This window comes from Lithobates pipiens, unplaced genomic scaffold, assembly GCF_037356315.1.
Source record: "Lithobates pipiens isolate NorthernLeopardFrog02 unplaced genomic scaffold, aLitPip1_a1.2 Scaffold_19, whole genome shotgun sequence".
Taxonomy (NCBI): Eukaryota; Metazoa; Chordata; class Amphibia; order Anura; family Ranidae; genus Lithobates; species Lithobates pipiens.
The window spans coordinates 34,318,462-34,336,375 of record NW_027507764.1 but is presented as its reverse complement, the minus strand read 5'-3'; the positions used below and the strand labels follow the sequence as shown (position 1 = coordinate 34,336,375).

The window sequence follows — 17,914 nt, the reverse complement described above, 5'->3', positions numbered from 1 at the left end:
CCTCCCTATACTATCCAATCCTGTCACTATACCTCCCTATATTATCCAATCCTGTCACTATACCTCCCTATACTATCCAATCCTGTCACTATACCTCCCTATACTATCCAATCCTGTCACTATACCTCCCTATACTATCCAATCCTGTCACTATACCTCCCTATACTATCCAATCCTGTCACTATACCTCCCTATACTATCCAATCCTGTCAATATACATACCTATACTATCCAATCCTGTCACTATACCTCCCTATACTATCCAATCCTGTCATTATACCTCCCTATACTATCCAATCCTGTTACTATACCTCCCTATACTATCCAATCCTGTCATTATACCTTCCTATACTATACAACCCTGCCACTATACCACTCAATGCTACGCAAACCTGACACTATACAAAACTATGCCTGATACTGTATACTCCTGACCTCCCCTCTACTGTGTCCTCCAACCCCCCCCCCCCCCATACTGTGTACAGTCATACATAAATACAGGCCGCTGATAGGCTGGGATAGGCATTTATGACAGGGGTCAGTGTGTACAGGGAGGGAGATAGTTTCAATAAGTAGTGGGAGCAGTGTATACAGAAAAAAAAGAGTAAGTGTATATGGGGGAGGGGGGGGGCACAATGTGTATATAGAATAAGAGTATTGTGTGCAGACGGTAAGATGATTCACTTCTCTGCAAAACAAAAAACGTCTTTTCTTGCTCTTTATATATACATTGCGCTGCTTATATCCAGGAAATTTATCTTTGACTCAGAATGTGAGAAATGCCAAATATTGCGCACGTGTTTGCGTCACGCCATATATCCGTGCAGCAGTTATGTGTTATTAGTACAGATACATAGACAGGGAGTGCGTTGGCGGTTAAAGCTGTGACCGTGTGATACGTTTATATATTGGTAGTTTATACCCTGCGAGGTTTACCTGGAGGTTATCAGTATTCTGAGATTGGGAGAAGATTGTACGGAGGGAGACAGAGATCTGTACTCCGTGTTCACGCTGAGAGAAGACATTAGTCAGCGCTCGCTACTCAATATGTACATAAATTTACATTCTCCGGCAGCTTCCCTTCCTGTAACTGACAATTCTCTCCAATAAGATCATTTTCTGTACTGGAGAAAAGTTTGTCAAAAGTAACCTAACTTGAGAACAAAAAAATGTAATATATTGCTTCTAACCAGTCCTTAGATGTGGTGGCTGCATTCGTTTTCTTTTTTAACCACTTCAGCCCCGAAAGGTTTTACCCCCTCTTCACGACCAGGCCATTTTTTGCGAAACGGCACTGCGTTACTTTAACTGACAATTGCGCGGTCTTGTGCTGCTGTACCCAAATAAAATTGATTTTTTTTTTTTTTGGTGGTATTTGATCACCTCTGCGGTTTTTATTTTTTGAGCGAGACTGCGACATTGCGGCAGACAGATCGGACACTTTTGACACTTTTTTGGGACCATTGACATTTATATAGCGATCAGTGCTATAAAAATACACGGATTACTGTGTAAATGTCACTGGCCGGTAAGGGGTTAATTTTTATTTATTTTTTTTACTTTTTTTTTTTTTTTTTACTTTCTACTTCTAAAACATATCCAATAAAAAAAAAAAATGTAATAAATCTAATTTCTTCATTAGTTTAGGCCAATATGTATTCTGCTACATATTTTTTGTAACAAAAAAATCCCAGTAAGCATTTAATTAAATAAGAAAATAAGCTTTCTTTTAGTGGGTTTTGATCACCTCTGCGGTTTTTATTTTTTGAGCTATAAACAAAAAAAAAAAGACAATTTCTAAAAAAAAAAAAAAAAAAAAAAAAAAAAAAAAAGAGAGAAAACATATTTTTTGACTTTCTGCTATAAAACATATCCAATAATAAAAAAAAAAATCTAATTTTTTCACCAGTTTAAGCCAATATGTATTCTGCTACATATTTTTGGTAAAATAAAACCCAATAAGCATATAATTAAATAAGAAAATAAGCTTTCTTTTGGTGGTATTTGATCACCTCTGCGGTTTAAATTTTTTGAGCTATAAACAAAAAAAATAACAATTAGAAAGTAAAAAAATATTATTATTTTTTTAGCTATAAAACATCCAATAAAAAAAAAAATCTAATTTCTTCATCAGTTTAGGCCAATATGTATTCTGCTACATATTTTTGGTAACAAAAAATCCCAATAAGCTTATAATTAAATAAGAAAATAAGCTTTCTTTTGGTAGTATTTGATCACCTCTGCGGTTATTATTTTTTGAGCTATAAACAAAATAAAAAAAAACAACAATTAGAAAGTAAAAAAATATTTATTTATTTTTTTAGCTATAAAACATATCCAAAAAAAAAGGAAAAAAATCAAATTTCTTCATCAGTTTAGGCCAATATGTATTCTGCTACATATTTTTGGTAACAAAAAAAATCCCAATAAGATTATAATTAAATAAGAAAATAAGATTTATTTTGGTGGTATTTGATCACCTCTGCGGTTTTTATTTTTTGAGCTATAAACAAAAAAAAAAAACTATTTCTAAAAAACAAAAAAAAACATATTTATTTACTTTCTGCTATAAAACATATCCAATCAAAAATGTAAAAAAAAAAAAATTTCTTCATCAGTTTAGGCCAATATGTATTCTGTACTGGAGCAAAGATTGTCAAAGTAACCTAACTTGAGAACAAAAAATGTAATATATTGCTTCTAACCAGTCCTTAGATGTGGTGGCTGCATTCGTTTTCTCTTTTAACCACTTCAGCCCCGCAAGGCTTTACCCCCTCTTCACGACCAGGCCATTTTTTTTTTTTGGCGATACGGCACTGCGTTATTTTAACTGACAATTGCGCGGTCGTGAGACGCTGTACCCAAATAAAATTGACATCCTTTTTTTCCCCACAAATAGAGCTTTCTTTTGGTGGTATTGGATTACCTCTGCTGTTTTTATTTTTGAGCGAGACTGCAACATTGTGGCGGACAGATCGGACACTTTTGACACTTTTTTGGGACCATTGACATTTATATAGGGATCAGTGCTATAAAAATGCACTGATTACTGTGTAAATGTCACTGGCAGGTAAGGGGTTAATTAAAAAAAAACATATTTTTTTTACTTTCTGCTATTAAAACATTTTCAATAAAAAAAAGTTAGGCCAATATGTATTCTGCTACATATTTTTTGTAAAAAAAAAAAATCACAATAAGTGTATAATTAAATAAGAAAATAAGCTTTCTGTTGGTGATATTTTATCACTTCTGTGGTTTTTATTTTTTGAGCTATAAACCAAAAGAAAAAAAAAACGACATTTAAAAAAAAACATGTTTTTTACTTCCTGCTATAAAACATATCCAATAAAAAATGTAAAAAGTCGGATTTCTTCATCAATTTAGGCCAATATGTATTTTGTTACATATTTTTGGTAAAAAAAATAATAATCCCAATAAGTGTAGATTGATTGGTTTGCGCCAAAGTTATAGCGTCTCCAAAATATGGAATATTTTTATGGACTTTTTATTTAATTTTTTCTATTGTTTTTACTAGTAATGGCAGCGATCAGTGATTTTTAGTGGGACTGCGATATTGCAGCGGACAAATCGGAGACGCTAAGTGACACTTTTTGGGGACCAGTGACACCAATACAGTGATCAGTGCTAAAAAAAAAAAAGTGACACAGTCACTGTATAAATGACACTGGCAGGGAAGAGGTTAGCATCAGGGGTGATCAAAGGGTTAAGTGTGCTCGGTGGGGGCGGGGGGGGGGGGGGGCGGGAAATGCTGAAACACAAGATCTCCATTTTCCTCAATGATAGAACGACGATCTACCTTGTTTACATAGGAAGATCTCTGTTCTGCCTTTCCTGTGAACGATCGGTAGGTCCCGGTGGCCATCGCAGGCACCAGACCCGCTGATTGGCTCCCGCTGGCTCCAATCACAGCGGGAGTGGGTCGCCGGTGGTGCTCCCTAGACCTCATGCAGCGGGGGCTGCCCTGCCGCAGTATACATGCAGTGGGAGGTCCAGAAACAGTTAGGCTGAGCACATTTTCTGCATGTTCTGAAATATACGTGTTGATCCTGCCAGAAATCCAGTGTCCTTTTCACTTACTGAACTGAAATCGTAAAATGGTTCTAATCCTCAGACATGAAATGTGGGCAAAGCTTATCCCTCTATAGTGTGTACTTGTCTCAGTCCAAAGCACTAAGGGGTTGATTTACTAAAACTGAAGAGTGCAAAATCTGATGCGGCTGTGCATGGTAACTAATCAGATTCTGATTTCAGCTTGTTCAATTAAGCTTTCTCTAAAAAACAAAAAACAAAAAAAAAAACCTGGAAACTGATTGGTTTCTCTGCAGAGCTGCACTCGATTTTGCTTTTTCCAGTTTTTGTAAACCAACCCCTAAGTGAAATTTTTGTCTGCTGCCTCCTTTCTCTGCTATCTGCATGAGTCACTTCTGACAGGTTTTTCTGACACCAAGAGATAAAAAGGTGACAGGGGAGGGAGCTCCGGCACACAGCCTGTGACTGACAGCCTCAGCTCTGTTACTGTGTGAAGAAGGGGTGTGTTCCTTCCCTACAATCAGCTCTCGCTAAGTTCTGCAGAGTGTGACTTCAGCTCTCTGCCCCCTGCTTTCTGAAAGCTCAGACAACCTGTATACAATTTGCATTTTGAATGAATGTAGATAAGAGAGCACAGCAGATAAACAGGTACATCTTATGGTCAGTCATTTAAACTGGGTATATGGAAGGGTTTACAACCACTTTAAAGCCCCACTCCAGGCAGTAAAAAAAAATCATTGCAGTGCTCCCCCCCACACCTCCCACCTAAAGAAAAACCATTGTCACAGCCAGTGGTGTAGTGTGAGCAGAGCGCAAAATTATTGGGGATGCAAAATTTGTAAGGATTTGCGGTGAGAAGAGGTCTTCAATTCTGATTCTGTCAGTGGTGCGCTCCCCCATCGGCTGTGTGGGTGGGTCCCGCTGGGCAGTTCTAGGTCAGAGTGGGCGGAGATGAGGAGAGTGAATGGTGTGCTCCCGCTGAGTGTGTGGCAGTGCGTTGCTCGGTGCATCTCCTTTTTTCCCTCCTCCTCCCTGGGACCGCTGTGAGCTAGCATGCCATGCACTGGAATCCCTCCAACTACCAGTAAGCCTTGGAGGGAAGGGGAATTATAGGAAGTTAGGGTGCATAATAAGAGTGTGGAGGGACTGGGGGTGCACAATGGCGGGGTATGGAGTTGGGGGGCACACTGAAGGGAGTGGGGGTGCACAATGAGGGGATGAAGGGAGTTAGGGTGCATCATGAGGGGATGAAGGGAGTGGGGTTGCACAAGTGGGGGGTGAAGGGAGTGAGGGGAGCACAATAAGGGGAATAAGGGAGTGGGAGTACACAATGATGGGATGAAGGGAGTGGGGGTAAACAATGAGGGGATGAAGGGAATAGAGGTGAAAAATGAAGGGAGTGGGAGTGCACAATAATGGGATGAAGGGAGTGGGGGGGTACACAATGAGCTGATGAAGGGAATGGCGATACTCAATGAGCTGGTGAAGGGCGTGAGGGTGAATTATGAGGTGATGAAGGGAGTGGGGTGCACAATGATGGGATGAAGGGAGTGGGGTGCACAATGATGGGATGAAGGGAGTGGGGTGCACAATGAGGGGATGAAGGGAGTGGGGTGCACAATGAGGGGATGAAGGGAGTGGGGTGCACAATGAGGGGATGAAGGGAGTAGAGGTGCACAATGAGGGGATGAAGGGAGTGGGGTGAACAATAAGGAGATGGAGGGAGGAGGGCTGCACAATGAGGGGATGAAGGGAGTGGGGGTGCACAATGAAAGGGTGAAGGGAGTAGCGGTGCGCAATGAAGGGATGACAGGAGTGGGGGTGCACAATGAGGGGCTGAAGGGAGTGGGGGCGCACAATGAGGGGCTGAAGGGAGTGGGGGCACACAATGAGCTAATGAAGGGAGTGGGGGTGCACAATGAAGGGATGAAGGGAATGGAAGTGAACAATGAGGGGCTGAAGGGAGTGGGGGCACACAATGAGCTGATTAAGGGAGTGGGGGTGCACAATGAAGGGATGAAGGGAATGGAGGTGAACAATGAGGGGCTGAAGGGAGTGGGGGCACACAATGAGCTGATGAAGGGAGTGGGGGTGCACAATGAAGGGATGAAGGGAATGGAGGTGAACAATAAGGGGATGAAGGGAGTGGAGGTGAACAATGAGGGGGTGAAGGGAGTGGGGGTGCCCAATGAGGGGATGAAGGGAGTGGAGGTGAACAATGAGGGGATGAAGGGAGGGGAGGCTAACAATGAGGGGATGAAGAGCGTGAGGGTGCACAATAAGGGGATGAAGGGAGTAGAGGGGAACAATGAGGGGATGAAGGGAGTGGGGTGCACAATGAGGGGCTGAAGGGAGTGGGGGCGCACAATGAGGGGCTGAAGGGAGTGGGGGCACACAATGAGCTGATGAAGGGAGTGGGGGTGCACAATGAAGGGATGAAGGGAATGGAAGTGAACAATGAGGGGCTGAAGGGAGTGGAGGTGAACAATGAGGGGGTGAAGGGAGTGGGGGTGCCCAATGAGGGGACGAAGGGAGTGGAGGTGAACAATGAGGGGATGAAGGGAGGGGAGGCTAACAATGAGGGGATGAAGAGCGTGAGGGTGCACAATGAGGGGATGAAGGGAGTAGAGGGGAACAATGAGGGGATGAAGGGAGTGGGGTGCACAATGAAGGGATGAAGGGAGTGGGGTGCACAATCAGGGGATGAAGGGAGTGGGGGTACACAATGAGGAGATGAAGGGAGTGGAGGTGAACAATCAGGGGATGAAGGGAGTGGAAATGCACAATGAGGGGGTGGTGGTATAGAGTGGAGGGTGCTCACTTAGGAGGGTGGATGGAGCAGATGAAAAAGCCAGCCATGATGACCTCATGAATTACAATGCAGGACCAATAGACCTACATTGTAAGTGAGGACAGTGAGGGCCACTTCCAGGAGTATTGGAAAGAAGAGGAGCGTGTCGGAACCTGATGGATCGCAAAAGAGAACTAAAGGCAATACATTTTGTTTTCATTTGGATAGAGTATGTGAGGATTATAGCCCCTGTCAGGTTTTTTGCCATATGTGTCCCCTTGGGGAGATTTCCATTGCCTTCCTATCTCTTAGTCAAAACAGGAAGTGAGAAGAAATCACTCCAAAGTGAGGCAATCCTTGGCATGCTCATCATAAGCCCCTATAATGCACATTGACAGTACGGTATACAGTAAAGCCTTCTTTCCTAACACTGTTTTTTGAAGCTGTTAAATCGATGGGTTTAATTCCACTTTAACAACCATTCATAGCAGGAAGCTGTCATATATAATAGCAGTAGTATTGGTGAGGGTTAGGCATGTGCAAGGAACAGTGAGGGTCAGACACGTGACCTATTCAGTTTCTGCATCTCTACATTTTCCAGTGCTGCAAAATGGTAGTCAAAGAGGTACACAATATTTGAGGACCACATAGCCACCCCAACATATGAATGATTTATACATTCAGAGAAGCACATCTAAAAATCCCAAGATATTTTTGTTGGCCAAACCTCCAGTGTGTGTAAAATTGTTGTTGTTTTTTTTTTTTTTTTTTGGAGCCCATTAAGAATGTGATCTGTTTTTTTGTGGGGAAAATACCTCATTGTACATTTGAAATCTTTGTTAGTGGATGAGTCAAGGTTTGATATGGGCATTAGTTGAGTTTAAAGTTGTTAGAAATTCTGTATCTAACCCTACAGAACAAACAAATGGGCTTTGCTGCTTAACTGCAGACAGGAAACTGGAAACTTTATTCAGAGAAAAGACATAGAGTTTGCCAAAGAGCAGCTACAAACTTATAAACACCGCCATCTATAGGGTGAAGAATATATCTCTACAAAATATTGATGTACAGTAGTTGTTGCAAAAAATACAATTCTGTATTCCAAAAAAAGTTTTTCAGCATTGTGCTTTCCGTCATAATTTTAAAGCTTCTCTTCGTGTGCCTGGAATGCCCGGTATGGATAGCGATGATGAATCCAAGACTCCTTCTGCTTCTCCACGTCATGGCAGATCCAGACCATCTTCCATTGCTGTTGAGTCTTCATCAGAATCAGAAGACGGGGACTCCAGAGGAGAGGTAAAGAACAATACCTCTAGAATACTCAACGCCTATGTATATGCATTCAACTTCTTCTGTTCCAAATGGAATTTAAGAGAGTAAAATAACTAGCTGATGGTTTGTGGACAGCTGAAGACCACAGTGGTTCTCAACCTTTTTTAGACCAGAGCCCAGGAAAATTCTTCCACAACCTTTCATGCTGCAACAGTAAAGTTTATACTCACACTGTAAAAATATAGGAATACAATACATGTGTTGAAATACTGGAAGGCTCCGGATGGGTTTGGATGTTACTGTGTAGGGGCACTGTGGGACAGTGTTGGAGGTTGGGGGCACTATGGAAGGTCGGAGGCTCTTCAACAGGCTAGAGGACACTGTGGGAGATAAGGCACTGTGAAGGCTGAGGGCTCTTAAGAGCCATGGGGGCACTGGGGGGCCACTATGGAAGGTTGTTGGGGTACTATGGGGTGTTAAGGGATCTGCACCTGGCTTGAGGCCCAGGAGAGGGGAGGCCATGGCCCAGCAGTGGACCATGGCCCAATGGTAGAAAACCACTGATCTAGATTACCTTCAGCTATAGAAATGTCACATCATATCCCTTTTGTCCACTTTAAAGTTTACTGCTCTTTGTGTTATGGAAGAACTCTTGCTAAAGCTACCTAGAGACGGTTCAAATTTTAGCCAGTTCAGCAGGAACTGGATGAGATTCGAACCATGTATGGGCAGGCTAAATGTAACCAAGTTGATCGATCAATCAACTTGGGTACAGCCAGCCTGTTGAATTTTACATGCGATTATTGAAAGTGGCTGTTATAGCTGGGCTTCCCCCATCCCTGCCCACTGAGAGAACACAATGGTTCGGCAAGAGGGATTCACTGTGTTGGTAGGAGAATTGAGCGAATTTCTTTCCTGCAACCCATGGTTGCAGGAAAGAAATTCGCTCTGTCTATGACTGGCCATAGAATGATTTTCACGTATGGGTCAGGGAGTAAGGAAAAATTACATCCAATGGGGTTGCTGGCAGTAATCTAGCCAGCGCATAATTTATTTTGCACCAAAAAAAAACATTCTGGCTGGTAATTGCTCCATTGCCGCAATACAAATATACTTCCAATATATCAGCCTGTTCCAAAAAGATCTGAAGATGTGACAATTATAGCTATTGTATAAAATGTATAATACACAGTACATAGTGTATTCGAGTATACAAAAATTTGAAGAAAATTGTACATATCCATTTCTTCTTGAAAGGTTTAAAGACCACTCTTATTTTGCCTTTATACCTTTAAGCCCCTGTACACACGGTCGGAGAATCCATCGGAATGTGTCCTATCGGATCGTGTCGTCGGATAATCCGACTGTATGTGGTATGCATCGGACTGATTCCGTCGGAATATCCGTCGGACCCAATTTTCCAACATGTTGGAAATATTTCCCGACCAACTGGTTCGATCGGACATACTCTGATCATGTGTAGAGAATTTTGATCGGACCAAGTGCCACGCATGCTCAGATCAAATTCCTACATCAAAGCTATTGGCTACTAGCCTGAACGTAGTCCCGTCGTAACGAAATTACGTCATCACATTCTGAATGATCGGATTTTTCGACAACTTAGTCTGACCGTGTGTATGCAACAGTTTCGGACAAGATCCAACGGACAAAATCCGACCGACAAAATCCGACGGATTTGGTTGTGGAAATCTCCGACCGTGTGTACAGGGGCTAAGGGGAAAATAGTGAGATATTTACCAACAGGATTGCGTTGGCAGCTTAGTTTTTAGATGTTTTGTAGCATTTATATTTGTGTGTAGATTTACTTTTGGCAAAATTGTCATTTACGATTTCAGATATTTGATATCTACATGGCCACAGCGGACTACAACCCAACAACAGTTGATAAGGAAACCATAACTCTGAAAGAGGGCCAATACGTGGAAGTCCTTGACTCTGCCCATCCCCTGAAGTGGCTTGTCAGGACAAAACCAACCAAGCTAAGTGCCTCCCGACAGGGTTGGGTGTCTCCTGCATACCTGGATAAGCGCTTGAAGGTAAAGATTTTTCCTTTAAAGGGAAAACGCCACTATAGATCGAATATGTACAATTTCTATAAAAAAGTATTTTGTTATTTAACTTTATTAAAACTCTGCATCCAGCTAGAGTTCTTTTTCTTTTGTTTCAATATTTTTTTATTGAACATAAGAAATAGGCACAATAGTACAGTACACCAGAAACAAAATGTGAAATGGTACATACGTGTAGATCATCTGTACATATTCATATGCGCATGGGAAAGTCTTAAAACCATAAGGTAAACAAACAGGATAGGTGCACCAGTTTCATCAACTGAATAGGTAAATATCTGTAACATTAGAATTAAACTATGTATACATGTGTAACACGACCTAATGTATAAGGAAGAAGATTCTTTCTATGTGGAAGTTTCTGACCATATTGCCCAGTTAACAGGCCTTCAAAACTGTAGTTTTGTTGGACCAAGACCAGAACATCTGAAATATTGAGGGAGTCTTGTGATTTCCATTTTCTAAGTATGAGAGTGCGGGCTGCTAAAAGTAAGTGCGTAATTACTTGCCTAAAGATTCCCGTGGGGAAGGACATTACTTGGAAAACCTGATTACATAAACTTGTCAGACTAGGACAGTCCCACAAGGCGTGAAGTAAATTACCTACTTGGCTGCCGCTGCCCTAGCACAATTGGGAGGTGAATGGGAAAATTTTAGCTAATCTGAAGGGTGTAAGATACCATCTGTTAACTATTTTAGACATTAACTTCCAGTGGTTAACACAATGGGGGTTATTTACTAAAGGCAAATCCACTTTGCACTACAAGTGCACTGCAAGTGCACTTGAAAGTGCACTAAAAGTGCACTTGGAAGTGCAGTCACTGTAGATCTGAGGGAGACATACAAGCAAAATAAAAAACAACATTTTAGCTTGCACATAATTGGATGATAAAATCAGCAGTGCTTCCCCCATTTCAGATCTTCCCATCAGATCTACAGTGACTGCACTTCCAAGTACACTTTCAGTGCACTTTCAAGTGCACTTGTAGTGCAACGTGGATTTGCCTTTCGGAAATAACCCCCAATGTGTTGCCTTTTGGATCTCTCAGCTAGGGTTTTTTTATTAAAACTACCCCAAATTCACAACCACCTGCCTTACAGTGAGAACACAGCAAAATGTAATAGTGTTTGTTTGTTTGTTTCAAGCTATCACCAGAATGGGGAGCAGGAGATGTTGTGGAATTTTCAGGAGAATCGATTTCAGAAGAAGATTATAAAAAGAAACTCAGGTATTTAAATGATGGACTATTGTTAGACCCCATTGCGGTTCCACCAAAGTATCAGAATTTGTTGGCTAAAATGAAATACCTCCATTTTTCTTCTCAGCACATTTATTCAAGATCTTCTAGCCTCAGAGAAGGAATATGTCCAGGACCTCCAATTCCTGCAGACCCATTATATAAATTACACTGAGACCTGTGCTGATATTCCAGAGGCTGTGTCCAATCAGAAGACCATTATTTTCAGGAACATCAGTGATATTGGGGACTTCCATACCAGGTCTGTATAAGATACGTTTGTTACCATTTCATATACTTGGCTACGATGTATACATTCTGTTTTATAATTAAGTACCTTTATCATCCTTCCACAGAACTTTCTTCCAAGAACTTAAAAACTCTGACACAGATGATGACATTGCCATGTGCTTCATCAGGAATGAGGAAGAGTTTAATAAGTACATTATGTACCTGGTGGGTCGTGTGCAGGCTGAGTCTGTTGTGGTCAATGATGCCATTCAGGAGTTCTACAAAGTATGTATACGTTCTTTCCTTTCCTCATCTCACCTCTCCTTTAGTCTCCTGTTTATCAATATTGTAAAATGGTTGAAAACCCTCAGACATGAAATATCAACAAAGCATATCCTTCTAAGAGCACTAAGTGTCATTTTTATCTGCTGCTCCATTCCTCTGCTAACAGCATAAATCTTTTGTAACAATAAGAGATAAAAAGGTGATGGGGAGGGAGCTCCAACACACAGCCTGTGATTGATAGCCTCAGCTCTATTTCTGTGTGCTGTGTGAAGGGGAGAGGGCTTTCCATTTTACTGCCTCCTTTTTTTATGAAGGCTAAGACAAGCTGTATAAACGCACTTTGAATGGGTGTAAAGAAGAGAAGATAAACGGGTACGACTTATATAGGAGGATCTGTTGTATCTGTGTATCACCTGAGGCCACTCATTCACTGGTTATATAGAAGGGTTTAGAACCATTCCTAAGACCCTTTTCACACTGAAGGCATTTTTCAGGCATTTTACCTCTAAAAATAACATCTGTAAAGCACCTGAAAAACGCACGTAAACCGCCCCTGCCCATTGGAATGCATTGGAAGCGCTACAAGTGCACTGCAACATGGGCATTTTTAACCCTTTCTTCGGCCACTAGCGGGGGTTCAAAGTGCCCCCCAGTGGCTGAAAAGCGTAGCTAAAAAACTTTACTGCTAACGCGGCGCGGCCCAATGTGAAAGGGCTCTAAACAGGAGTTCTGCTTTAATGAGGTCACACATTTTTTGACTTCTTCAGTGCAATGGTAGCTTAAAGCTGAACTCCGCAGAGGTCTGACACTACCTTTGTGCATTGAGTTAGCATGCATCGTATTAAGGCAGCTCATTGAAATCAATGAGTTGAGGAAAGTGGAAAGATAGCACTGGACCCATAGGTTTATGTTACTGTTCTTGTTATCGTAAGGTATTACTGTTGTAAATGACCTGGTTCCTGCACAGGTGGCTTCTGCATCCCAGAGGATCTTCACAGTCTCTTTGGCTTGTAATATGATAAAAAAAATTGGAATTTGAAGCAGCACACCATTGCTAAGCGGTCCAGATACAACTTTATTCCATTAAAGGTCAGGGGTACAATACAAAAAGTAGTCAACGCATTTCGGGGGTATAAGTGCCCCCCTTTATCAGGGCTTAACTGGCAACATCATCATTAGGGCATGACTGTGCTTTGAATTCACACTGGAACAAATAACATTGTAGGTCCAGTTCACTATGGTTTGTTCATTTAGTTGTCAGTCAAGCACTGAAGAATGGGGCACTTAGACCCCTAAAACACGTTGGCTACTTTTTGAATTGTATCCCTGACCTTTAGCCACTTCAATACTGGGCATGTTCACCCACTTCCCGCCCAGGCCAATTTTCAGCTTTCAGCGCTGTCACACTTTGAATGACAATTGCACAGTCATGCAACACTGTACCCATATGACATTTTAATCATATTTTTTCACACAAATAGAGCTTTTTTTTTGGTGGAATTTAATCACCACTGGTGACAGCTGGTACAGCGTCGTCATATAGCTGGTGATCAGGGACACTGACTGGCCACAGTATATAGAAAAAATAAAAATATATTTTTTTAAACTTTTTTTCTATCACTTTTTCTTTTATTTTCTATTTTAAAATAAATTACCATGGGCTGGGGGGACGTGGTTAATGGAATAAAGTTGTATCTGGACCTCTTAGCAGTGGTGTTCAACTGATGGAGAAAATGAAAGTAAAGTTGTTAGGTGTGGGTAGGGTAGGCTTCTCTGAAGAGGAGGGTTCTCAGGGATCGTTTAAAAGCTAATAGAGTAGGAGATAATAGGACAGATTGGGGTATGGAGTTCCATAGGATTGGAGCGGCTCGGGAGAAGTCCTGGAGGTGAGCATGGGAGGGGGTGATGAGGGAACTAGAGAGCAGGATGTCTTGAGAGGAACGAAGAGAAACATTTGGTTGATATTTTGAGACTAAGCTAGTGATGTAGCTGGGGCTGAGTTGTGGATGGCTTTGTAAGTAGGTGTTAGGTTGTTAGTATTTTGAATCTAATTTGATGGGTGAGCGGGAGCCAGTGGAGGGATTGGCAAAGAGGGCTAGAGGAAGCCAATGGAGGGATTGGCAGAGAGGAGTAGCAGACACTGACCTGTTGTTAAGGTGGATGAGTCTGGCAGCAGCATTTATGATGGACTGAAGGGGGGATAGACTATGTAGGGGTAAGCCGATGAGAAGGGAGTTTCAGGAGTTGAGGCGAGCGATGACCAGGTAGTGAATTAAGAGTTTTGTTGTGTCATTGGTTAGGAAGGGGCGTATTTTGGAGATGTTGCGGAGGTTGAGGCGGCAAGATTTGGACAGTGATTGGACGTGGGGCTTAAAGGAGAGTTCAGAGTTTAGGACTATACCTAGGACCTTGGCATGTGGGGATGGGCTTATAGTTGTGCATTCAATTTTGACAAAGAGATCAGGGGAAGGGGCGCGTGGTGGCGGAAAAATGATAAGTTCGGTTTTGGATAGATTGAGTTTGAGGAAGTGGTGTGACATACAGACTGATATCTCTGTTAGTAAATTAGTGATACATGAGGAGGCTGAAGGAATGAGCTGACGGGTAGAGAAATAGATTTAGGTGTCATCAGAGTAGAGATGGTATTGGAAGCCATGGGAGGCTATCAGCTGATCCAGGGAGGAGGTGAAGATTGAAAATCAGAGAGGTCCAAGAACAGAACCTTGAGGGACCCCAACAGAGAAAGAAAGAGGAGATGAGGAAGTAGAATTGTATTGGCATGCATGGTGCCCCAGGACGACGTCATCTTGTGATGAAATGCGTCGCATGGATCGTGCGGAAGTCCCGGAAGGACAAGCTGATTATACAAGCCTTTTTATTTACAAGCGAATTTCCTAGGATTTTGATGTAAATGCATTCTTAGATATTACAATAAACCTGAAAAAGGTTTTTATGCCATGGCGAGCTTTTGTTATTCTTGCATGTGGAGTTTTTAACATCGAGTATTTCCAAAGAGGTGGATTCCCATCAGTTCGGGAGGGATTAAGTCCCTGGCTGGGCTATTAGCCAGAGGCAGGATTGACTACCCGTAATAGGAGGTCAATGTGTTCCTGTAAGCAGGCACTCTATATGGTGGAGGATTGCACTCAGGTTTTCGACATTTCAAGGATAGGGGGTGCACCCAATAGTGGATGGACTGGATTTTTATCACAGATCTTTTCATTCAATATATTTTTTTAATCCACACTGTTTACACAATAGCTTTTTCTAATTATTTTGCGAGCGCAACTTTATGGGTTAAATACATTGTGATGCGCTCTGACGTATGGGTGTTGCCTTGGGATGCCGTTCAAAATGAATATCAGCGCAACACAGCATTGCATGTAACATGCATTTAAAACATTGAAAATGTTTCGTCTGCCAAAAAAGTGCCCTACTTTTAGCGTATCCCTCCCTTGTCGATAAATCGTATATACTGTCGATCTGAAATGGTATGAATATTTTAGGTTTGGAACATTTGCTGTTGTTTGCTTTGGCAGAGTTATATATTTCCACACAATTGTTCACCTGCTAATTAATCACAAGTCATGAATTAAACATCCCATAGACCGCCTGTCCTCGTTCCCACCAAATGAAGTGCCTGAAAATAGCCCAGCCTTCAGGAAAAAGGCAGTTAATAATTTATCCCGAATTTAAATGCCTGGAATCTATCAGGTGTGCCAGTAATTCTCTCCGGCATTAATCAGGGAGGAATTTCCACCGAAAAGACGAGGCAATCACTAACTGCGTGAAGTATGATTTTAATTAAACTCTTCAGGAAAAGTTCTCGGCTTATTATGTACGCGGATGGGGACTTCGAATAAATTCAAACTGTATCGCTCTTCTCCTAGAGATTAGAACCCAAATGAACTTTCAAGTTAAATGGGCTAAATACTAGGCTTGTGCAATTCGTTTCGTAACGAATCGAAAATTCGGCCGAATTTTGCATCTTTCGGACATTCGGATGCATCCGAATGTCCGAATAAAAAAATAACGAATAACAACGAATACGAAAGAAATATAACGAATGAATTCGAATGAATTCGGTAATTCTTTAACCACTTGCTTACTGGGCACTTAAACCCCCCTCAGTCCCAGACCAATTTTCAGCTTTCAGCGCTGATGCACTTTGAATGACAATTGCGCGGTCATACAACACTGTACCCAAATGAAATTTTTATCATTTTTTTCCCACAAATAGAGCTTTCTTTTGGTGGTATTTAATCACAGCTCGGAGTTTTATTTTTTGCTAAACAAACAAAAAAAGATGCAAAAAAAAAAAAATCATGTTTTAATAGTTTGTTATAAAATTTTGCAAACAGGTCATTTTTCTCCTTCATTGGAGTGCGCTGATGAGGCGGCACTGATAGGCTGCACTGGTGGGCACTGATAGGCTGCATTGGTGGGCACTGATAGGCTGCATTGGTGGGCACTGATTGGCTGCACTGGTGGGCACTGATAGGCATAGTTAAGGCGGCACTAATAGGCACAGATAAGGCGGCACCGATGGGCACAGATAAGGCGGCACTGATGGGCAAAGATGGGCACAGATAAGATGGCACAGATGGGTGGCACAGATGGGTGGCACGGATGGGTGGCACTAAGGGGCACTGATAGGTACCACTGATAGATGGGACTGATGGGCACTGATAGGTGGCACTGATAGGTGGCTCTGATAGGTGGCACTGCTGGGCACTGATGGGCGGCACTGCTGGGCACTGATGGTCACTGGTAGATGACACTGATGGGCACGGATATGTGGCACTGGGGTGCAGCACCTTTGTTGAGGCAGATTGTGGGCACTGCTGGGTGGCACTGTGGGCACTGCTGGGTGGCACTATGGGCACTGCTGGGTGGCACTGACGGGGGGCACTTATTTTTTTATCATCTTTATTGATGAGGGGGCAGGTGGGCACTGGCAGGGCTGGCCGTGATCGGGACTGATGTCCCGATCACGGCCGCCGGATTACCGGCTCCGTTATATCACATGATCAGCTGTCATTGGCTGACAGCTGATCACGTGATAAGGGGTCGGGATCGACCCCTTGCTCTGATCGGTGATAGACTCGCTGATCACAGAGCGCGCCACGCGCGCCCCTCAGGGGGCGCGCAGGCCGCTCGTGCACTGGACTACGTCAATAGACGTAGTCCCGGAAAAGGAGATCCACAATGTAGCCGTCATTCGGCTATAGCGCGGATCCCAAGTGGTTAAAGATCTAATGAAACAAAAGTTCAGCTCAAAGTAAATCTTAGAGTCCAATCAGCTAATTAATTTTGTGCCGGAGGTTGGATTACTGGCAAAGTGCATTCCTGAGAACTGAGTGAGAAGGGTGTTGTATTGTATCTGAGCCGAGGAGAAGAGACGTTGTCATTGTGTGTGTTAAAAGATTCAATAAACAAACGACTTTCCAAACTACGAATCATTATCACGAATGTCTATACATACATAAATAGCGAATTTCAACGAATACGAACAAATGAATTCGACACTCTACCAATAATAACGAATTATCCGAAAACGTATTAACATAACATAACGAATATAACAGAACGAAATTATGTATTTTACGAATGACAACGAACCGAAACTAAACGAAATTTTCCGTTGTGCACAATTCTACTAAATACACCCACCAGCCACTTTATTAGGTACACCTTGCTAGTAGTGGGTTGGACCCCCTTTTGCCTTCACTCTTCGTGGAATAGATACAACAAGGTGTTGGAAACGTTCCTCCGAGATTTTGGTCCATAGTGACATGATAGCATCACACAGTTGCAGATTTGTTATCTGCACATCCATGATGCCGATCTCCTGTTCTAGCACATCCCAAAGGTGCTCTGTTGGATGAGATCTGGTGAGTGTGGAGGTCCATTGGAGGACAGGGACCTCATTGTCCAGTGGTGAGATGATTGGATCT

General features: G+C 42.3%; 1 protein-coding gene across 20 annotated transcripts in view; it reads left to right on the top strand.

The window, feature by feature from the left end:
- Window positions 1-17,914, top strand: part of OBSCN (obscurin, cytoskeletal calmodulin and titin-interacting RhoGEF) — a 705,115-nt gene that overhangs the window by 437,905 nt on the left and 249,296 nt on the right. For all 20 annotated transcript variants that reach the window (XM_077490633.1, XM_077490622.1, XM_077490628.1 and 17 more), the window contains 5 exons: window positions 7,989-8,137; window positions 9,970-10,170; window positions 11,350-11,432; window positions 11,530-11,703; window positions 11,798-11,957. In XM_077490633.1, coding sequence (XP_077346759.1) covers window positions 7,989-8,137; window positions 9,970-10,170; window positions 11,350-11,432; window positions 11,530-11,703; window positions 11,798-11,957 — 767 coding nt within the window. The remainder of the gene's footprint in view (window positions 1-7,988; window positions 8,138-9,969; window positions 10,171-11,349; window positions 11,433-11,529; window positions 11,704-11,797; window positions 11,958-17,914) is intronic.